The sequence below is a fragment of the Gadus chalcogrammus genome, chromosome 20, assembly GCF_026213295.1.
Source record: "Gadus chalcogrammus isolate NIFS_2021 chromosome 20, NIFS_Gcha_1.0, whole genome shotgun sequence".
In the NCBI taxonomy this organism is placed as follows: domain Eukaryota; kingdom Metazoa; phylum Chordata; class Actinopteri; order Gadiformes; family Gadidae; genus Gadus; species Gadus chalcogrammus.
Window position 1 is genome coordinate 4,661,426 of NC_079431.1, and position 23,727 is coordinate 4,685,152.

General features: G+C 42.6%; 2 protein-coding genes across 23 annotated transcripts in view; both read right to left on the minus strand.

Annotated features, from left to right (window-relative positions):
* The window catches only part of neb (nebulin), a 62,896-nt gene extending 51,225 nt beyond the window's left edge, over positions 1-11,671 (minus strand). For 21 of the 22 annotated variants that reach the window (XM_056580094.1, XM_056580093.1, XM_056580091.1 and 18 more), the window contains exons 1-16: positions 11,564-11,671; positions 10,267-10,356; positions 7,315-7,365; positions 6,396-6,503; positions 5,972-6,079; positions 5,628-5,732; positions 5,061-5,165; positions 4,287-4,391; positions 3,425-3,529; positions 2,728-2,832; positions 2,484-2,591; positions 1,668-1,784; positions 782-883; positions 574-681; positions 367-471; positions 152-250 (exon numbers count right to left, since the gene is read on the minus strand). In XM_056580094.1, the coding sequence (XP_056436069.1) occupies positions 152-250; positions 367-471; positions 574-681; positions 782-883; positions 1,668-1,784; positions 2,484-2,591; positions 2,728-2,832; positions 3,425-3,529; positions 4,287-4,391; positions 5,061-5,165; positions 5,628-5,732; positions 5,972-6,079; positions 6,396-6,503; positions 7,315-7,365; positions 10,267-10,335 (1,500 nt within the window). In that variant the 5' untranslated portion in view covers positions 10,336-10,356; positions 11,564-11,671. Of the gene's footprint in view, positions 1-151; positions 251-366; positions 472-573; positions 682-781; positions 884-1,667; positions 1,785-2,483; positions 2,592-2,727; positions 2,833-3,424; positions 3,530-4,286; positions 4,392-5,060; positions 5,166-5,627; positions 5,733-5,971; positions 6,080-6,395; positions 6,504-7,314; positions 7,366-10,266; positions 10,357-10,668; positions 10,768-11,563 lie in introns of all 22 variants that reach the window. The other variant, XM_056580072.1, reaches the window with a different exon arrangement.
* A 723-nt stretch (positions 11,672-12,394) lies between these two features.
* On the minus strand, positions 12,395-21,574 carry arl5a (ADP-ribosylation factor-like 5A). Its single transcript, XM_056579936.1, has 6 exons — positions 21,206-21,574; positions 17,417-17,477; positions 17,111-17,258; positions 16,739-16,822; positions 15,833-15,984; positions 12,395-15,652 (listed from the first exon to the last, which is right to left on the minus strand). Exons 1-6 carry the CDS (start codon positions 21,249-21,251, stop codon positions 15,604-15,606), a joined length of 540 nt encoding a protein of 179 aa, XP_056435911.1. The 5' UTR covers positions 21,252-21,574; the 3' UTR covers positions 12,395-15,603.
* Positions 21,575-23,727: the final 2,153 nt, after the last annotated feature.

Consider the following 23,727-nt stretch of genomic DNA (forward strand, 5'->3'; position numbering starts at 1 on the left):
GGCCCGTGGCCATGGCGTCTCCAATGCACATCTGATATGATCTCAGCTCGGGGGGACATATGTCCATTGGAAGAGCTTTCCCATCAGCCCAATCTTGAAGACGTGTTTGAATTAATTTAAGAATGTCGGAAATGTAAAAGGGCGTACATACATCACTTAGCTGTATGGCGTTGAGGGCGGCCTGAACTTGAACTGGCGAATCCGTGACTTGCGTGAATTTCACCTTGTCCGGATGTTGACGGTACACTTTCTGCAAAACAAACCATCAAAAATATTATTCTTACTCTTCATTTTTTTTTAATGTTTTCTATGTTATTTACTCTGTGACTAGGGGATGCCAATCACAGGGACGGGGGAATGGCTCACATCTTTACACTGCGCAAGCTTCTTGTCGACTTCGTATTCGGGCGTGATGGTTTGAGGGAAGAAGCATCTCGTCTTGATGTCTTCATACTCAGCTTTGTAATTTTGCTGTGAGGTAAAAAAAAAGCCAGAAGCAAAAATCAAGTAAGGGATTGGCTCTTAGCACAGTAGAATAGTAAATACAGCAAGGGGAAAAGCGAGTTGACTTGCCTCGCTCTTGAATCCCTCAACTTTCTGGCAATGGAGCATGTAGATGTCTTCATAGCTGCCGATATAGTGGCCCTGCACCTCATTCTTATACTTGTCTTGATAGTGTGTCTGAGGAGCAAAGGAAACAATATATACATATCAGCAAAATGTATGACAAAAAAGATCAATGAAAAAGTGTAGAAAATAAAATGATAGGTAAAACACTCACATCAGTGAATTTTTTGAGAACAGAATCCATCTTGAACTTTGGTGTGTCACAGTAGTTGATGCTGAAACCTCTGGATTTCTCATAATTCTTCTTGTAAACTTTCTGCAAAAAGAAAAAATATTATATGTAAAAAATGTTGAAAGACATGAACAAAAAGAATACATAAATCTATTGAATTAAGCATAAATCTATTGAATCGTTTCAGAATCTGGCTAGTGTGGCATGCATGTTTTTCATAACTATTAAACAACTATGATGATAAAATGAAACAATAATAAGAAACTAATATACAAGCTTAGTGAAGTATGCTACCTCACGTTTACCAGAGAAAAAATACTGACGGATAAGCTCATCAATATGCCCCTCAGTGGCCAGGGTATTCCCTATTTATAGTCAAGCAACGCTATAATAAAATGCAATTGTGGTATACAACGTTACATACAAGCTTCACTCACATTTCATCCCATCAACACTTGAATCTTAAGAGATTTATGTTACAAAAGGTTGTATTTTCAAAGAATACCTTACGTTTGTGTTTAAATGGCTTTAGCTGAGGTAAACAGACATTGAAAAACAGTGTCAACGACTGTGGAATGAACATGTCTAATCTGGTATGTACAATGATTCTGAAAGGACTCTATTTTCCCCCAAATTAAATGTAAGGTTCACGTTTTGTGAACCCGGAAAATGAACTGAATAAAATGCAAACGGAGCATTGCCTATTGTTTTAAAATGACTTAATAGTGTTTAAACTGTATGAAGAACACAGTCCCTTCGATACTCAATACTGTAAATATGACATTTGTATGTAAAAATATGAGCTGTGCGTTCATTTGGTTAAAGTTGAGGTGTTTTGTGTACTGCAGCCCCCTCCATCTACACCTACATCACTGAGGATAGTGCCGGCGTATCTGAGCTGTCTGAGGAGGGGGTTTTCTGTGGCAGGGAGCGTGTTGTAGTCAGACTTGTCTTTCGTCTTCTCGTAGTCCTTCCTGTATTTCACCTGTGGATGGAAACGAAAACCCAAAATAAATAAACCAGTTTATAGTCATTGTGAAGCTGTGGGTATGGTTTTGGGGGATGGGTGTGTGTGTGCGGGTGTGTGTGTATGTGTGCAGCCTTGTGTTTGTGTGCGTGTGTGCGTGTGTGCATGCGTGCGTGCGTGCGTGTGGGAGAGAGAAGGCGTGTCAGTGATGTGAAATGTCGTTGTACCGTCTATGACTCGCCGTATTGACAGACTTTATGGAAGGCCAACATATTATTTCCTCTTGCCAGAGTGACTCATGTCTTGATTTTGTGTAGGTGTGTGGGTGGCTCTACCTCAGGCCCAAGGCTCTAAAGCACATGCCATGCCTGTATTCTTGAATACACTATCTAGGATCTACTCTCTCTGCGATCCACAACTACTACAATACCCCTTCCGGTTCTTTATCACACCTACTGTAATAATCAGATATTGTAAGGTGGAATGGAATGTCTCCTTCGAAACGCTGTGGGCACCCCCACCACTATGGACTACGCATTAAGTCCCTGCGTCAGAGCTGGCGCGTAGCGGCTGACTCACACCATGGGTTGCGTTGGGTCAGATCCCCGCCGTGGGTTCCTCTTTAGCGAGGTGTGTGTTAAGACACGCGGAGGATGGTGGTGTTAATGTAAGAGTGGCGTGCGTAGGCGGGCAGTCGTCGTCGGACGGCTTGCTCACCGAGCTGGCACTGGTGCCGGCCTTCTTGTTCGTGTCGTAAACGGGCGTTTCCGTCTGCATGAAGTTGATTTGGTCTTTCGCCGCCTCCCAGTCTTTCGTGTATCTTCTCTGCAGGAGGGAAAAACAAGGAGTACGGAAGAGTTCAGAGACAAAACCAAATAATAATACACAAAAAAATAGCAATACAAAGAAATATATTTTTGTTAATAATAATGATTAACAATGATAGGAGTTGATATTTTACACTGCTAAGGTTCTCCATGGCCACCCTGGCCGTGGCCACGTCGAAGTAGGGCGTCTCACACCATTGGCCCTTCACGTTCTTGTTGTAGTCCTCCTTGTACTTAAGCTGTAGATAGTAGGGAGACAAACAGCACGACATGGACGTTACACAAGGAGAACTTAAAGCACAATAAGGTGACATCATGGAGGGATGGAAATAGCATTCCCATGAATGGTTGCTATTGTTGTTCTTGGCCGGCCGCTCTTTCTTTCCCTGTCCCCAATACTGATAATCTGACAGCAGGTGGTCATTCATCCCCATCCGTCTCCCAGGAGCTGGCGGCTCAGACAATCTGACTCTCATTGAACGTCCCTTGTGTGTGTGTGTGTGTGTGTGTGTGTGTGTGTGTGTGTGTGTGTGTGTGTGTGTGTGTGTGTGTGTGTGTGTGTGTGTGTGTGTGTGTGTGTGTGTGTGTGTGTGTGTGTGTGTGTGTGTGTGTGTGTGGATGCATGTGTGTGAGTGTGATTATGTGTGTGAGTGTTTATTTCCATGTAAAAGGTACTTTGGCTGCAAATCCAGAGAAGTAAAATACAAACTGTTTCCAGCAAGTATCGCAGTATCACATGCAAATCATCGCTATCAGTATTTGCCCCATCTTCCCATCCCTCCTTGTGGTGTCAAGGCTGTGTTGAAGGTGTTGGGGATCTTTAAGGCTCACGTCGCTGCGCTGGGTGAAAACTCTCTTGGCCAGCTCCACATCTGGGCGATCCGCCAGGGAGGTGAACTTCAGCTTGCGCTGATCATAGCCCTTCTTGTACTGAATCTGTAAGAAGCAGAACAGAAGGAGGGGGGGTCAAAACCTAGCTTTTTTAGCCCCGATCAAGGGTTGACCTTGGGTAGGCAACGAAGCACAGAGATGGTGAGGCCCTGTATTAACCGCCCCCTCCCTCATGACATTGGACCCACATCAGATGATGTTACGTTAATTTGCCATTAAAGTGACCGTTGTTACTGAATGCTGGAAATAGACTGGTGGGCTGGAAATGGTCACATGTGACATGTAGATGAGTCAGCACGGAAAACACAAAGCAGGAAAAAGAGCACTGCGACCAAACATGAGTGACGGCTGCCGAACAACATCGATGTCAGCCGAAACAGTGTGAGAGGAAATGCTTAAATGGTTTCGAAACCTGAATGCTCACCACTGTCTAACCAGTACCATAGAAACCCCTGTAGGTGGTTTCTGTGACAAAAGTCCCACCAAAAAAAGCATTTTCGTTTCATACTTATTTTGCTTGCAATGATGTTGCTATAAATAACAGTAGAGTAAATATTAAATATTAAACAAAACAAAACATATATATATTTATATATAGTGTATATTATATAATGTATATTTCTTTTTTACATTTTGTGATACATCCTTGTGCATACCAACAGTGCCAGATTTGAATGGCTTTGAGTCTAGATATAGACCTGTGTCCTGTGGATACTGCCAGAGACCGGTGCTAGATTTGAACCGGGTTGGGTTAAGCCATAGTCGTCGGGGACATGGGGACGACCGATTGGCCAGTACTCACATCACTCAGGGCCTCCTGGGCCTTGGCCACCCTGCGGAGCTCGGGGCTGTCGCTGTAAGGGAGGAACGAGGCCTTCTCCAGGTCCCAGTCCTCAGTGTACAGTTTCTGCACACAGAGACGCCACGCTCAGCATTGTATCGCATTGTGTCAGCGGCATGTCAGCGGCATGTCAGCGGCATGTCGACGTCATGTCATGCCACTGCCGTGCATTGGTAGTTGGTGACCGCGGCGTTGCTTGCTAATCATTATTCATCAGAGGGGAGGGCTCTTTGTGTTTGCATCGGACGGTTTGGTGACGAATGGTGGCTAATGTTACACACCATTGGTTATTCATTAATGTTCTGCAAAGGTAAATGAGCGGTGTAAAGATATGGTAACATATCTACGCACCGTTAGGGGGCACTAACAAATCAGCACTGGTTCTTGACCAATAACAATCGGCAATGAAAAAAACCTCAGTGGTGATATCTGTTATCTAGTACCATGAATTTATAGATGCAAATGGTGCATTAAATATAGTATTGTTGAGCTAGTGTTAGTGTATTTCTACTAAGATTTTACCATTTCAACATAACATTTAAATCTGTATACAATAATTGCTTTTTATCGCAATCAAAAGCACTGAAAAACCCCCATCTTTGACTGTAATCTGTGAAGTAATTTCCGAGTTCAAGAGAAACGAGTGGAACTAAAACGAAGGAATAAATACTCCATGGTAGGCGGCGATGTGTAGGGCCTCTATGTGTGACACGGCGTGCGCCTCAGTTCCTCTACCTTGCTGTAGTTGGCAGCGTTCTTCACGGCCAGGACCAGCTCAGGGGCATCGGGGGGCAGCAGGTACCTGTCCTTCGTCTCGTCCCACTTCTGCCTGTACAGAACCTGAAGAGGAGGGAACGCGGGGCATCATTACAGCTACAACAAAGTGTCGAAAAATAAATCAACGTTATTAACTATATACGCTTATAAAGTAGTGTTGTTGAATACTTTACTTAAATTGCTCAATTACGTTCCAAGGGTGTGTGATATTAATTTCGATGACACCTCTGCCTTTTACCAGTTCCAAATCAATTTGCGGCACATCCAATGGTCAAACAGAACTCTGGACCAGATGTTTGCATGACCACACAAACAAATGATACGCTCAAAGTGCCACAGAACAATATTTCATTGCAGCTCATTGAGTCAATAAAAATATCAGTGAATGATATTTTTGATTAAACTAACTCATCAATCATTGGTGGTAGCAACTGTGGTTTCAGGGGAATGAATCACTATGGGCTCCACAATTATTGGAAAATAATGTACAAGTGCATTCCTCACTTAAAGTCCAGGCGCCCTTACCTTGCTGAGCAGCTCGGACATGTGCTTGACATGGGCGATCTCCTTGGCCTCGCCGTCGTACAGGCTGCCCGTCCGGGCCTTGTTTCCCTCCATGCGGTACTTGACCTACGGCGGGACAATGCAGTGAGACCTCACACTCCAGATTCATTTCCTTAGCTTATTTGTGAAGAGTGCAACTCGGCAACTTAAACAAATGTTAGAGTAGTGATGGAGAAAGGGGGCGGGGGGTGTTGAGGTCTAGTCTGGGTTTTTTAGATGTTGCTCTCAGAGTGTTTCTGTCAGAATCGTGTGGGATGTGATTTGGGCTGAGGGCAGCGACCGGGGGGTCCTCGATGATGTGGTACCTCACTGAGCTGTTCCTGAGCCTTCCTGATGCGCACCATCTCAGGGGTGTCAGCGATGTGGACAGGGGGCGTTCCCCTGGATAGGTCATACGCCTTCCGGTACATATTCTGGAAACATTTACCATAAAACACCATGACATCCTGGACTCAGGAAGGCTGGACATTGTCAAGATCTTCATCAGCATCAGCAAGGGCAGATATAAGGCCAACATTTACAAATGTTATTGCTTTAAGGGGAAATCCCTTTTACGACTATTATTGATAATTGTGCTATTTGTAAGGCGCTTTGTATGAAAGCATCTAAATTACTTATTTATACCTCTGAAATCAATCAAGAGCAAAGTTCAACCCATTATCCTCAACCACAGTTCGCGATAGTGATTCACGACAATGATTTTGTGTGTGTTGTAAACGGGTTCCTTACGTGGCTGTATTGTTCCAACATCTTCATGCTGTGAGCCAGGTAGGGGGTCATGAACTTAGAAGTATCCACCGCGACCCTCTTCCTGACTTTCCTCGTAGGCATGCCAGCCTGGAGGAGGTGAGAGGGAATGTTAGAAGGAAGGTACGTATCCTGCTACTGGTGACCAACCAACCTATTTGCTTCTCATGAAAAGAGAAGGGCAGCTTTGTTTAGAACACTGACGGTTTTCCCAATAGGTTTGTTACTTAAACACAACTATAAAATCTCCTTTTTCGATTTTTTGGACTTACCTTACCCCCAGATATCTGAGTACATTATTTTAATTTGCATTCCCAATTCCTCATCTTAACCATGCAAAGATTAGAAGGGGTAATGCACTTAAATATTCTTAATGAAAGTAAGGCAGACTTTGATAACTACAACGTAACCATGTAGTAAACATGGCTGTCCTGTATAGTATTCAGCATTTCACTACATATTCAAGATTCAAGATTCAAGATCTGAATATATTTATTAAGCCCCTCATCCCTGTTGACAACAAATAGTTAGATGCTTACATAGTAGTCATATATCAGGTATCCATAACGAACCAAAACCCCATTATTACCACCACTGTCACTTATTTCCATTCAGTTTAGCAACTTAGGTTAGGTTATATTGGTTAGAAAAAATGTGAGATCAAACAAGCAGTTTGCTAAATATATCTTGAGCAGCAATTTTTCTGGGCCCAAATCACCGGCTTCCAATCTTTAAAATTGACAACGATATGAGAGTTTAAATTCAGCAGTTGCCATTGAAATAGGCAGGGATTTAATCAATAACAGGCACATGCTGACAAGGAGAGACAGGTTCCGTTGGCTAAATAAAGCAGGAGCGTTTCCTCTGCGCTATTTCATTTGTCTTTTGCTTTCGTTTTTACCTGAGTCTCAGTGGTTTGATGACTTTGACGAGTGACAGTCGTCGTGGACATCTGCTCAACACATTGCAAATAGAGGAGACACTCTGGGGTTTCAAACTCGCCACAGGTCAATGGCACATGGGATTGGATTGAGGTTGATTTTTCCCCAGCTCTGGTTTATCTTACTGCTACCCTGATCCCTTGTGAGGCTGTGAGACTTTGTAGTAATATCAAGCAAATACTACACAATACGTGTATGAATAATACGCAATATTAGCAATGATTTCCTTCTGTGATGTCATTCGTTGAGAGCTCCTGACTCCATTCACAAGATAAATGGTTCTCACTCTTCCACTCTAGATGAATGTGCTGTAATTAAGAATGTGGTTTAATTAAGTGTTATATTCTACAGGGATATGGAGGCCTGTAATGGCCCTGGTTGTATTTTTTTCGACTGGCTGCTTGAATTCCTTCTCGCCCCCCCCCCCCTCCCGCTCTCTGTGAACACCTAATTTTTAACTGCTAAAGACCTACTCTCCCTGAAATCTCCACCTTTGCTTATGGCATATAACTGCATGTGAATTAATAGATCAGTTCGTCTCAATGTGTGTGTTAACTTAATCTTTCCTTTCCAAATCAAGAAGCCTAGTATTCCCTGAATAGCATTTGTGGCTAACTTTAACCATGGCATACAGGGGGGAATTACAGATGAGTAGGCAGGGCTGCACAGGATTGGAAACAGCCAAATGAGCTAAGCTATGTGAAAATGGCGCCTTACAGTTAGCGATCCCCAAGAGGAAAAAGAAATGAGCCCTGCCATGGCTATTGTAGTGTGTGCACGGAGCAGATGTACCCATGACCAGAGCTGAGGGAAAGAACATCTCAAGTCCTTTACACAATATTGGTAAGAAAGGCTTCTTTATCTGTGTCTGTCAGACAGGAGAGAACCATACGCTTACATTAAGCCCCCCGCCCACATTGATCCTATTTACAAACCAACAAGCATCCAAAGGGCCGTGTAAACACCGAATATTTATGGGTTTTCTAAGAGACTCGAATTAGCATACAAAACCACCATCCCCACCGATTTCTCTCTCACTGCCTCTCTTTTTTTCTGCCTCCCTCCATCATTTGCTCTCCCCCTCTCTTATTATCTCCCTCCCTCCCGCACTTGCGCTCTCTTACTTTTTCTCTCTCCCTCCATCTCTTGCTCACCCCCCCCCCCCCCTCTCTCTCTCTCTCTCTCTCTCTCTCTCTCTCTCTCTCTCTCTCTCTCTCTCTCTCTCTCTCTCTCTCTCTTCCTTTCTCTCTCGACCTCGTCCTTCTTTTCTCCCTGCTGTCCGAGCAGGTTGTTTTTCCATGCATCCCCTGGATCTCCCCCTCCCCTAAGCACATTCTATCGATGTGACGTTAACAGACCCAAGGCAGCGGGAGTGTGATTTACAGCACAGCCCCCCCCCCCCCCCCCCCCCCCCCACGCACATACACCTCTCTCTCCGTCTCTCTGTCTCTCTCTCTCTCTCTCTCTCTCTCTCTCTCTCTCTCTCTCTCTCTCTCTCTCTCTCTCTCTCTCTCTCTCTCTCTCTCTAGTGGTAGCTCAGCCACACACTCTACCTCACTTGCCCCATCTGCCAGTCTGCCATAGATATCCAAATCTAAATTTGTCTAACTGCCGACCACAGTTTGTGTGCGCAGAGTTTCTTCCCTTAATGGTGTGTGGTCATTCATTTGTTTAAAAAGATGATAAAAGAGTTATATTTATCAAAAGGTGGACTCTAGTCTTAATAGTAATAGTCTGAGTTACATTTGACGGCCACCATAGCCATTGTTTAGATATTTTCCTATTTGTGCTCTGCAACATGCACGGCAATGTTTCTCCCCATTCTGCAAATCAAATAAGAAGCCTTCTTACATTTGAGACACAGCTGATTTTCTCCAGAGCTTAGATGAAAGTAATAGTGAAATCAGATTGTATTGATTTTTGGAATTTATTTGTCGTCCTTCAGAAATGATTCACACCTTTGCACGTTGAATCCATTTCCATTGATATGTTATACGGGAGCAAAATGAAAAAAAAGAACTACGGTAACTTGTTAGTTATGTTTCAGACGCATTTCATTCTTACTCCCCTATAAAATATCATAAATATTAGGTTTGGCATATACAAGGCTAGAATTAATCCTATTTCACCAGGAAATAAGGGATTCAATTGTCTGCCTTCTGCTTTCACTCTTCCATTGGACACTGATACAGATATTTATCAACACAACGAATCACATCAGGCAAAGTATATATTAGAAGTATATATTAAAAGTAGACCTCATATTCCCTGTAGGACGATTTGTATATATGCAGCTAAAACGCTTGAGAGGAGAATCATAATTCATGCAGTTTAAAGAATATGGTAACTGTAAAATGTACATGAAAAGGGACTTTTGAGAATAAGAGGATATGGTTAAGATCCTAAACATTCCACAATTTTGCTCATGGAGCAGGTATGATTACTGGGGCAGATATATCCTAAACAGAAGGGTCAATATCGTTCCATTCTTCTCAATAAAGAGGGCTCAGGTAAAGGTAAGTGCTCTCTAAAAATACAGATCCAGCTCTGTCTATTAGAGAACCCCCAGGCATAAAACACACAGGGAGCCGTCCCTCTGAAACAGGATCTAGAAGCCTGGGAGACCATGGATGCCTGGGGGCTTGAACTGCTGACTGGTAGGCTATCGTAACCAACTATTCATAGGACTTGCAGATCCACAGACTAGCAGGAGAACCTTAGCCATCCAAATAATCTTTGAAATAATATAGTCAGAGCATATGTTGGTATGATTCTCAACAAAATAAATAAAATTCAATTTGATCCTAGTGAAGCATTGCTATGGAAACAGAATATTTGAAATAAACTAGACAATCCTGTGTTTAAACAAGTTTTTCCGTAGTTCAGTCCAATAAAGCCAATGTAGTACTTACCTCCTCAATAATCTCCTCCTCATACTCCTCATACTCCTCATATTCCTCTATTTCCTCAACGGCCGCCATTTTTGGACGGTTATAGAGGACCTATGTAAAACACAGATGATAATATAAAGACATGTTTTATTTACGAAATTCCAGAAATGTTGAGAATTATTTAGAGGCAATTATAATTCCAATTATTACTGCGGATGCTCGAGCGCTCAATTCTTGACCTTAAAAAAAAGTTTTTTTAAAAGCGTATTAACAGTGTATGGACTTGAACTATACATTAAATGCAACCACTGTTAAAACCATGCTACATTTGTTCTATTTTTAAGGGTAAACATGCAACAGTCAATGCATTTGAAAAAGGCAATTATTTAGCACAAAGCACTCAAACAAATTTGAATGCCATACCAGAAAAAGACTCCTGTAGCAACGTTACAACGTTACAAACGCCTCAACTGCTATCGACTAGGGTCCCAAATCGTTATCCCAAGTTCAAGTGTATCAACCCTAGGCAAAATAACAACAAAAACAATCCTTAGATTATCTTCTAAACTAACAAGACTTCAGAGGTAGAGTAAGGGTCAATAAGGAAGAAGTATCATGAAGCGCCTCAGTAGAAGGCCTCTGGCTATGAAGGCTTGTCAGACGGCCCCTCCCGTTTCCCCCGTGACTATATGCCACTCAAAAAACGATGCCTTCTGGCTGATGGCGGGCGACAGCTGCCCACAGAGCTCCAGCTATTCGCCATGTAAACCAGTGCCGCATCCTGATTGGTTGGCTTTGTTTAGCTAACTGCAATGCAATGCCTTCTGAGGCTGCAGGTTAAATATAGGATGACATACTAACTACTCTTTTTAACTTTCCTTTCGACTCCGCAACTTTACCTGTCACAGTACAGCTGGTTTTAACGTACAATTAGTCATTAAGGAATCAGAGGAAGTCGTAGAAGTGACTTCAGGAAGATGGGCAAAGCGGCAACGCTGGTGCCGAGGTTAAGAAATATGGACAGAGTCTCAAGCAGGAGTGAAACGAGGTGTTAGGAAACATCCGTTGGTAGGATAGATGGCACGGTCTGAACTTGGTGAAGGCTTGTTTTTCTAGGTCAGTCTGCATACTCCATCAACGACGGAAGAAAAAGACCCCCAATCTACCGATTCCTTCATTCATCTTCCTTTAAGCATCCAAACGTCAGCAAAAGATGGAGAAGAAGGTAGTCCAGATTGATCAAAAGGCCATGCAGACTGAAGAAAACATAGGAGTTTGTGTCTTTCTCCACCTTTTAGTTTTTTGGTGTTTTGCTTACCGGTTACTTCAGAGTTAAATGATCTCCAAATCCGCAAAAAGCCTCCCCAACTTCCCTCCAGAGAAATGCAGGGCGACAGCACACAGCTGCGACTCCGACCTGGGTTATCATGTGGCCCGCTCAGCCAATCAGAGGCTGTGGTTCTCAGGTTTCAAAACCTAAATATACCTTAGGCATACCCCCTCAGAAAGGAGCACCTGTCGAAGCGAGTGCATCAGTGGTGAAACCATATGGAAGCCAATGGGGCAGGAATAAAGGCCCGCACGACATGGGAGGTACAGCGGGCGGTGGGGGGTCGTTGGTAGGTTCAGGCAACCAGAAGTAAACCCCCAAACGTCCCAGACAGTTCAACCCCAGTGAGGGGGGGGGGGGCGGGGTGTCTTGGCGGTCATGTCATAATAATAACAAAGCCACGTTGTTCAACCAGACCATGGCTGAGTGGGGATATGGCCGTGGGAAAAAATGTATCCCACAAGGCAGAAGCTGGAAGATGAGCAGATCCCTAGGAGACCTGTGTGTGGGTCATCTCCTTAACATAAAACTCCCTGAAGTGAATAGACTCTGTGACTAAGTGCACAACAAGAACAGCCTAGAAATGTTCACCGTATAGCTGACCTTACACCATAAATAAGTATGACCCATAATGAAACTAAAGTTGGTCGGGCTAACCAAAGAAATCCAGCCAAGGTGACTCTACTCTATGATATCATATGGAAGATGGAAGAAATTCATGATCGAATGAGTGACCATGGCCCTATCAAGATATTTGAGGCGATTGTAAACAAATTTGAGGTATGTTCTGTAAGTACAGACTCTACCAATGATCTCTTCCATTCACTCAAATTAGTCATTGCTCTATTGCTTCCTCAGCTTCCGAAATGTTTAGCAGCAGGTTTACATTTAACTACCATGGGGACCATGTAGTTATCTGACAACTTTAAATCTTACCAAAAGAGTGTCTGAACCCTATCAAAGCACAATGACAGCTGCCATTTTCATGACCCCAATCGGATCCTAGCAGATATAAAGAGTTCTAACCGCTATAAAAATACATCAAGAACTATTCCAGGGCAGAATTCCTGTACAGTTTAAATACAGTGGCCATCTTTATAATTAGTCACTGAATCCTGGGAGGATCGAGCGCAAGGACTAGCAATTGTAGGTGAATGATGTCTCGATGGAATTTGCAATGCCTTGGAAGATTTTTTCTTCTTAGCTTGATGTTCCTTTTATTGGTACGTCGTGCCTGACCGTCCTCAGTCGTTCATGCCAGGAGATGGGAGCTAGAAGCCTCTTAATGACAGCCACAGCTGAACCCTTGAGAATGCAGCCACTGTAGCCTCCCCATTTTGTGATGTACCTCATCACCACTGCTAGTGGAGTGCTAATTAGCAAAGTCACACATTTCAAAAACCGACGGACATGAAATACATGGCAGATTTAAACTAAAGGTATTTAATATCTACATGTTCAGGTTTATTTTAATTGCCACACAACTTTAATGACTTGTCGGGTGAACAGCCACCGAATGGGAAGAAAATGAAGGGGGGTGATGTTGTTTGGTGATGCCTAGTCACTGGAACAACTCTCAGATCCATCGGGGCGACAGCCCAATTCAACAGCTGCCAGACCGCCACAACAGATCCATTGCCAACGAGCAAGTCAGTGACCTTGCCTCCCAAACTCTTCCGAAAACAATTGAGGTAAGTGAACTAAATCGAGATGATTGGTGCATCATCGTGTGCTTCAGTGAGCTGATGACGGAGTCAAAATATCAACCAGACATGTCAGGGATCAGCCGATGAATGTTCTCTGACCTTTCTGCGTTATGAGCCAGAGATCTTTGCTTTATTGTGAAGGTAGTGAAGCAAAAATCGGACGATACAGAATATGGTTTAGCGGTTAACCACCCTTCTTGGTTCCTGGATGTTTAATACGTCTGATGATTTTGCAGGTTTGGATTTCATTCGCACAAATGAGAATGAGCAGGTTTTTTTATGAAGGTATTATTGTAGCAAAAGTCTTTTGCCTCGAACTGCAGATTATGTATGCATACACTTAAGTCACAAATGTGTAACAGTAAATTTGAAGTCGTAAATATTTATTTTGCATGTATCCTCTAAAGTCACAAATGTGTAACAGTACATTTGAAGTCGTAAATATTTGCGGTGCAATTGACACTTTTGCTACAATCATTGCAGCGCAGTTTTTCGCAAAACACATTTGCACACCCGTGTTTCATAATCTGAGAACATGCCCAAAATGTGTGCATTCGTAAACCCAATTGTGAACAAATGCGCTCATTAAAATGCTCATTGAACATAGCGATCTATATAATTTCATCTGTGAGGAAATATTTCACAGATAAAAAAACAGAAACCAGCAACTTCTGATGCATTAGTTCACATTTGGGTTTACGAATGCACAACTTTTGTGCACGTTCTCAGATTATGAAACACGGGTGTGTGAATGTGTTTTGCACCAACTGTGCTGCAATAATTGTAGCAAAAGTGTCAAGTGCATGACTCTTTGAAGTTGTGATGCATGCACAAGATAGGATTTGTGCACCTGTTAACAGACTTGTGAACTCGTAGACCCTATTATGTTTACAATGGTAGAAGAAATATTTACATCAAATGTGCTGTTACACATTTGTGACTTTAGAGTAGGCTACACATGCAAAATAAATATTTAGGACTTCAAATTTACTGTTACACATTTGTGACTTTAGTTTACGCATGCATAAGACTTATGCTACAATACCTTCATATTTTTTGACCCAAGAGCCTGAAGGTTATAAAAACAAATGCATCTCTTTCTGATTGGCTAAATTCACTTAATCGTTCTGATTCACAGTGCAGTTACACAGGTAGAGGCCATTAGTTATTAAGTCCTCATCAGGGCAATACTTTATGTTAGCTGTGAGCTTCCAGAGTACAGTGGTTAATCCATTTCTTTGTCATATGTATCCTTATTAAAATAAATGTTGGGGACAATCATTAAAGAAAATATTACATAAAACAAATTTATACGAACACAAATTCATACAAATACGAGCAACTTTGGGCTTATAGATTTTTTTAAAGTGTGAATTATCCATGGTCAAAAGAGACGGGTTCACTTTGTCAATCATGCTTTTGATAAAACAAAACAAAACTTTAAACCTAGATTCTATCCTTGTCCCCACCAGTTTCTGCTCTTCACATGCTCGCCTCCTAGTAGTTGTATCCTCTCTCCATTACCTCTTTTGAACTTTAACCCTCTTCTCTTTGCTCCACAAAAACGAGTCTTGCACAAAAAGCAAAAACCGACACTGGCGTACCACCATGGAATAAAAAGAACATCAACAAAAGGACAACATCAATAAATGATATTTTGATTCAACCCAAAACAGATAAAAACACTTTATTTCACTGTTGGTAGTATTTTTCCATTATGGGCTGAGACCAGGGCATACAGTGCTGTAATTTCACCCACACTCACGGCACATCTCTATCATAGTCAGCCGTTGTCACGGGAGGATTCCAATGCAGGCACAAGGTCAATGTAAATACTGCACAGAAGGAACAGGGATGTGTAGGATGTATTACTGCTGTAAAAACCAAACACAGCCAGTCCGGCAATACTGCAAGGCCACACAGGGCTGGAATTACACAAAGCTAAAGAAAAGGGTCCAGGTAAAGTATCCGGCAAGACGGGTGTCTTTTCGTCTGTGATTCAATGTGAGGAAGAAAAATAATGTTATTTAAATACACGTCAGTCCTTTCTTCCCTCTCTCCAACCAGAGTCCTCCGGCAAGACCGTGTCAGGCGTCTTTTGTTCAGAGTGGTAAGAGTCTGTAAGAATTTCCTTTCTCTTCTTTTAAAATAAATAAACGTGGAAAGAAAACGAGGTCCCGGCTGGCTGGGGTGGTCGAGTCGGCGTCACAGAGAGGAGGTGTCCCGGTCCGTCCATCGACCTCATCCCCCGACCCCGTGTCCAATTAGTGGAGGAGCTAAAAGAGAGCCAGGTTGCTCTGCTGGGTCGAGGGCCAGAGTTCATCATCTCACACCCAGCCGGGACATCATCCACTCCAGGCCCTGGCATAACCTGCAGGCAAGGGAGAGAGGAATGGAGTGAGGAACGAAGACGCGAATAGAGAGGTGTGGGGGGTGGGGGGGGTGACATGGGATGGACAGAGGGACAGGAAAAACATGTGTCACTCCCTTGTTACTTTTTACGAGACGTTCTGGTTTTGAGGGACACTTGTGTGGTGGGTGCTGTACCCACCCTTCACCAGTGAGGGCGCAGCAGGCCTGGATGTGCCACTGGTGGTCTTTGACAGAGGTCAGCTGGAGGCTCTGGGAGATCTCAGCCCCAGACATGCAACCTTTCACATCCTGCTTGTTGGCGAAGATGAGCAGCCCGGCCTTCTTCAGGTCCTGGCGTGGAGATAGGGGGGGGGGGGGGGGGGGGGGAAGTCGCAACCATCAATAAAGTAACTAGCACCAACAAAGAGGCTGAAACAGGACTATATACACTAGGGCTGGGATAAACGATTATTTTTTAAACGATTAATCTAGCGATTATTTTTTCGATGCATCGATTAATCTAACGATTCATTTTTAAAGTCTGATTCTATTTCGATTCGATTATCTCCCCATTAATTGACTAATAGCAATTTATACATGTTGATTTACATATCTGAATGAAAAAAACATGAATTCCTTAGCATTGCAATACATGTTTATTGCCTTTAAATTCCAAAATAAAAGTGCGAAGTAATGCATTCTTAGAATGCTCCCGGGTGGCGCCTCTTCAGGTGCTGGTGAATTGCCGTGGTGCTAGAATGGAAAGCCATCTCCATTTTGCAAAGACGACATATCATGGAATCGTTTCCTTTTACATTAAAGAATTTCCATACTTTAGAAGAACGATTGCGTGGCGCCTTGCACTTATGAAAGTCTGAGGAGCCACTCGCGTTGCTCCGGCTCCGCCATCTTTGTTTTGGTTTTTTCGAATCAACGCGCATTTTACGCGTCAACGTAATTTATGCGTCGACGTCATCGATTACGTTGACGCGTTGTCCCAGCCTTAATATACACATCTGGATGGAAGGGCTTTACTGCAGGAATGGACCTTCAGGGTATTGGACTTCATTTTGATGTCATTCTTACTGGTTTAACGCCAACTTACTTCATGTGCTAGCATTCTGTAAAGCTCTTCTTTGGTCACTGAGATCCTCTCTCGGTCGGTGCTGTCCACAACCACAATCACAAACTGACACACAAAGGGGAAAAAAACTATTGAATGGCAAAAATACAAATGTTAATGAGATCAGAAGATATTTGCATACAACAATAAAAACGTGAAGAGTTACTATGGGTTAGGGTATGCAAATGACACTATACCCAACCAAGAAAACCTCAACATTGCACTTGCATGTGACTACAGAACCAGCTCTACTGACTACATGGTTCAGGAGTACAGGTTCAGATTGTAAACAAATACACTTTTACTAGCGGACGGTTATCCTACGTTCGCATGCCTCCCAGCTGACGATCCTACCTCTGTGTTTGTGTAGTACGTGTTCCAGGACGACCTCAGGGACTCCTGCCCTCCGATATCCCACATCAGAAAGTGGGTGTTGTTGACCACAATCTCCTCCACGTTGCTTCCTATTGTAGGAGAGGTGTGCACCACCTCATTCATAGAACTGCAGAGTAACAAAGGAAGTTGTGTCAGATTATTACGTAACATCACAGACGGGACCTTTTCAGATCCCAATCATCAACAATGATGAATGCATGCGTTTTCTGCTCATGTGAACATTGCATTAAGGCAAGCCATATGAAGAGATGAACGACTACTTACAATTGGTAAAGAATGGTGGTTTTCCCGGCGTTATCCAGGCCCACGATGATAACCTTGTGCTCTGAAAGAAAGAAATACAGAGACGGTCAGAAAACAGAATTGGAGCACACATTCCGCAGTGGCAGATGTTGAGTCCATCTTGCAAGAGCAACGGATGTGTGACACACCCAACATCAGTCTTTGTTTCAAAAGATTCTTGAGACGTGGAATGCAGCCCAAACAACGGGCATCTTTATGCTTCACACACAAAGCCACCCTTTCCCCCCGCTGACTTTGCCTTTACTGTAGTGAGGCACTATTGAAAGAGCACTGGCTCACAGTGTGCTCACAGCCTTTCACATAAGGATGATCATAGCACGGTGGCTCGCTCAGGCTAAACTATACTGTATAGTCGACCACACGCTTGATGGTTTCACAGACTGATTTTTGTTCTTCCCACACAGGTTTCCTCTGTGCGCTCAATGTTTTTAAAACATTGTGGGGGAGCGGTCTGTTGATGTGGTACTTCACAATAGTGGCTATTGGTGGTGGATACTTCTGTCATAGCTTGTTTTTGTGGGGAATCTGGCAGTATCATTAGTAATCATTTAGATTATTTGGATCAGGAATAGGCTGTTGAAAAAGGGTGGCTGCTTTTGTAGGAAGAAGATTATTTTCAATACTAAGTAGTTAATGCAAAACCAACAGTAGCAGTGCTAGATTCTCTTTTCCGATCAGGTCCCAAACTTATGAATCCATTCTTGAGGTTGAGTGTGAAAATATTCCGAAACTAAAGATAAAAAGATACAAAATAAAATGATATTATAAAAAATAAGGCTTAATTAAAAAGGTAACATGATATTTAATAATCAGTTATTCTATTTAGTTGACATCATAAATAGAAACAGGTTACTCATCTTTTTTTTACCGCCATAATCTTCTCCTATATGTACCGAAACTGTGCACAGTGAACATTGGTCTACAGATAAGCATTGCACACCCAGCTCACATATAATAGGTTGCACAAGATAAAGAAAACCTGCAGACACAGCAAGCACAGCTGATGTGGCGGCCTCTGTTGTAACCTGGGCCCCGTCTTAAGCAGCTGGATTTCCAGGTTAAGTTTCCCTTTCAGATCGCAAGATTAGGCCACCTGCAGTTCCGCTACCATGGCGACTCATGCTGTAAGCCTAACCTGGACCAAACTTGGTAGATAGCTGTGAGATAACTCCGCCCAAGGCTACAGTGGCTACTCCTTTCTAACTTCTAATTGGCTTAGATAATGTCAACATACAACTCAAATAAGCATAGTTCAGAAATTCAAGCAATGATTTGACCTAAAAAAAAAATCAGACTTAACGTCTTAAACAATGTAATAGGCATTCTTATATATACACACACACACGTGATAAAATAGTTAACCCATGCAATAGTCTGTTGGCTTCAACTAGTCTTGCAGAGCCAGCCTTTCGCTGGTGATGTAGGCTAGTGCAAATAAACGTACTAGTCTTCAACCAATAAAAGCATAGCAATGACAGCTTAGGACCTTTCATATGCTTACATTTTCCAGGTTCAACCTAACCAAGATGTAGTTAATCTGATCCTGGACATTTAAATCAGCTGTTCTGAAACCAAACATTCAGACTAGATAAGACTTGCCAATATTAGAGTTCTGGTTTTGGCTTAAACATATCCTAACCTGTGACTGTGACAGGGGCCTGCTACTTGAACTAGGGCCACAGATATTCGAACTAAGCAGCATTACGCTCACATCAAGAAAAAACAATATCAGTGTGTCCTGTCGTAATTAGCTTTGGGACTGGGCCTCCATGTAACTATGCCACTGAGACTGCAGGTTCAAAAATTGAGAAGTAAAACCAAATTCCTTGTGCATCCAAACAGCATTGGTTGAAGATAAGACTCTGGGAAGGAAGTGAAAGCAGCTGCAGCCTGAACCAGGCTCAGCACTTTATCTAAGGTGATCTGCCATGCCGTGCAGCTTTTGTCTTGCACACAGAAGCTATACAGGCCGCCCCTTGCAGAGAGCATATCTGTAACCTTAGGCTTAAAGCATACCAACAAAAAGGTGTTTGGAATTATGTATACTTGCATTAGGTCGAATTCCACGTAGACTTTCTAAAGTGATGAGCTGTAGGATAAGACATTGGCTGAGATACAAAAAATGTACCCGGGTCTAATCGTTCACCGATAATCGAATTGTTAATCGATATGCCCCATATTTACATGAAGGTTCCATCTGTTTTGAACGCTTGAGAAAAACCGCAAAACTTGTAACAAGCTATAATAAGCAGCAGTAAAAGCTTTGTCATGTAAAAAAGAAAAGGGACTGCCATAAACTACGTACATGCACATTTAAAAATGTATGTATACCACTCCATCACGGATTGGCACCCCACTTAGCAGACGCAATATCTGGTTCAAGGAACAGACAAACTGTTGCAACCAGAAGTCAAGCACAGTACATCCACGGCCGCAAAACCACAGGCTATAAAAAAACAACAACATCCTGTACTGTAACAATCTAATGCCACAGATTGCTCGTCTGCGGACTACCCCAGCTACAACAACACATTTCCAATATAGTCAGGGAAAAACTCTTTAGGCACACCAAATAGAATACACATTAAAGAGCAGTGAAATCCCTGCTTTGGATAAGATTCGCAGTACCCTGATGTTCATCAAACTGTCAGTACACAGAGACTCTACGCTGCAGGGTGACATCCATTCACAGGGGACAACTTCTGATTGTTCCAAATTAATGAACCCATCCCTCAACCACGACCGCAACCCTTGTCATTTAAGCCTGATTCAACAATTGTCCAACATTCTAATTTGACACCCAGGCCTCAAGTCCTTGGCTATTACTAACAACTGGTAGGATGTTGGTCAATGATAAAATACTTTTTCACACCTGGAGCAATAGTGGAATGTAAAACAACATTAAAAACTGCGGAACAATATGCTTCCATATTCATATTTTGGTCAATTGTGTCACACCCTGTTCGGGAGACTGAAACGACGTTAAGAAATGTAAATACAGACAATAGCTTATCATTGATAAACCAATCAAATAAATGAATAAAGAAACCGTACATATTGACATACTACGTATAGTGGTGAAAACCTGATGAACCACTAGGGAAAGAGTAAGTAGTGTGTAAACTGCTGATGTGGCGGCTGACTAGAATATGATCAAAAGTGCCCCCCTCATCCTCTTTTCGCAGAAAGACGCTTGGAAACAGACAGCCCAGATAAGAAAGGTCTCTGTGACAGGACCCACTTGGTAGCTTGGCACCGGAGGATTCATGTTACAACTGGGTTCACACTGGCCTATCTGTTTACTGTTGGTGGCTGGATCAGTAACATGAGATCCATTTCAGTTCGCTGGACCTCCATAGCTCTCAGTAGGAGGGTAAAAGGGTTAACAATACCACGATTATCAGCCATTGTTCATGGAGTAAAGAACTACTTTGAGTCGTTCCAGAAAAGTTCCCAGCTCTTGTGAGATGGACCAGAATTGGCGCAGAATAGCGTAGAGCAATATTTGAAATGTAACGTTCGTACAAAAGGACGTAGTTTGTAAAAAAAAACAAAAAAACGGACGGTTGATCTGTAAGACATTCAAAGTATATTGAAATGACATCTCATTTAGAAAGCGAATGTTCTGACTTAACGATTGCCAAGCGCAATTCGGACCAGGTGACAGCCCGACGGCAGAGCGGCCCTGTCCACGGACCACGATCACAAAACGATGGCCTCCTAGTATACGTTTACCCAGCACACTCTTACCTTGGTGATTAAAAAGCCTCCACAATTTGGTAAACAGTATCCCCATGGCTGGTGTTGGGAGTCACGATACCAGCTTGTAAGAATTGACAGTAGCTAGCTGTTGATGCGATCTTCGTAAGCTAGCCAGGAAGCTAGCTCACTCACAATCTACACCGTTGTTAGACGCAGTGGAGAAGGCACGTTTCTTCTCGGTAAATTCGCCATGGTCATTCAAAAAAAAAAAAGATACACCTCCCAAGAGACGTTGATTTAAAACGTCAATGCTTTTAAGAGAGCTGTACTGAAATGATGTTGCAACTGCCTTTGATGACACACTACCTCGACCCTATCAGCTGGCATTTGGGCTGGTTTGCGCAGCTGTCAGACCTGCGCATGCGTGGTTAGGATGGGCGGTGTCTTGATGTGTACTCAATGAATATTATACATTAACACTACGATACATAACAATTAAATAATCCATAGCTACAAATAAGTACTCGTTACACTATAAGATTTGTGTATAATGTAGTATCATCTTTATTACTCTAGGTAATAGGTTAAGTATAGGCCTATATAATCGAATGCTGCTTTACTCTAGAGTGTGTGTGTGTGTGTGTGTGTGTGTGTGTGTGTGTGTGTGTGTGTGTGTGTGTGTGTGTGTGTGTGAGAGAGAGAGAGAGAGAGAGAGAGAGAGAGAGAGAGAGAGAGAGAGAGAGAGAGAGAGAGAGAGAGAGAGAGAGAGAGAGAGAGAGAGAGAGAGAGAGAGAGAGAGAGAGAGAGAGAGAGAGAGAGAGAGAGATTTGATTTGATTGTTCACCTGCTTTGGCAATGCAAATGTCTATTTCCATGCCAATAAAGCTTTTTTTAATTTAATTGAATTGAGAGAGAGAGAGAGAGAGAGAGAGAGAGAGAGAGAGAGAGAGAGAGAGAGAGAGAGAGAGAGAGAGAGAGAGAGAGAGAGAGAGAGAGAGAGAGAGAGAGAGAGAGAGAGAGAGAGAGAGAGAGAGAGAGAGAGAGAGAGAGCGAGAGGGAGAGAGGGAGAGGGGGAGGGAGAGGGGGAGAGAGAGTGAGTGTGTTGCGATTCTAAAAATGATAAAAAGAGTGATTCAATTGCAGGTGATTCAATTGCAGATCAGGGCAGTTTATTCCATTACAACTGTAAAATGACAACACGAAAAAAAACGCTTCTTATCATCGCAACAGTCCCTCACAGGCAGTATTCAAATATTTACGAATCATTTTCTGCTTGAAACAACAACAGTAGCTACGTTATGCAGGAGAAATCTGAACTTCAGTCTCAAAATCGGTTGAGTCATTTTTCAATCACTGGCACAAGAGAGACCCATTCTTTAAAAAAAAAAAAGGAGACCTCCAACAATTATAAGATGACAAGATATAAGATATTTCATTCAAGGCTAACACTATTTAATCAGTTGAGAACATTTACATTAAATCACCTGATTCAAAATGCAGGGGACTGATTGGATTTCCATGGTTGCAGCCATTCAAATTCAAAAGACAAAGGGGGTGGTGGGGGGGGGTGAGATGCAGTGTTCACACAGGCCTTCGTACTTTATCACGGCTATTCATGTAGTATTATCCGTCTCTGTTTACACATACAAAAAAGAAACATGATTTGAAATGATCATTTGTAAAGATATGAAAGAGGCAAAAATGTTACATAGCTACCTAAAGAATATACAAACAAAGGGACCTAATCATAAGGTATGATACTGAAGAATTCATTTTTGTGAGCAGCCATTGGAAGACAAATCTATGTTTAGGAGATTGATGCGTTGAACGTGATTGAATGTGTTTCATATAGCAAATCTTGATACTAAACACATCCAGCATGGAAGGAACTTGTAGTTGTATCCGGTGCTTGTATGTTGACTCTAATCTAAATACAGATACCAGTCACATGCTAAAACACAAGGCCACATCACAGATAGCCGTACTATCCAATGCATGGCCTATGCAGAGACACATGGTGGCTCCACCCTTCTAGAAGATACCCGGGCCCTACATTGACCACTTTGGTCACAATCCAGTAGGGACTAATGTAAAAAAAACAACAACACCAAAACCAGACCGTATTTTCAGAACTAAATGTCAAACTATTTCCACTTAAGGCCATGAAGCTTTAGCATTTCAAGTAATGCCATGGCAGCATCCATATCCCCCCTAGGTAAGATTTAGTATGCATGCTACATCGTCTTCATTCATTATCCACGTGTTTTGAATCTGATTTACTTTTCTGTCATGGAGGATGAGATCCTCCATTTTGCATTTTGTGGCAGTTCTATCCTGACCTGGCTAATGGTTCAAAATGGCACTGAGTGATCCATCTGAGAAAGCATAGCTCTAAAGGCAGCTAGACCCCGCCCGCAGACCCCTCCCCCAAACCCCAGCCCTGACAGCCAGGCCGAACATCTGCAAAATGAAAATCATATCACTTTGAAGTAAGACTTGTGAAACAGTTTGCCTTCTAGTTTTTTCTTTCATAAAGGCTTTCACGGGATCGAATACACCCACATCCAAGA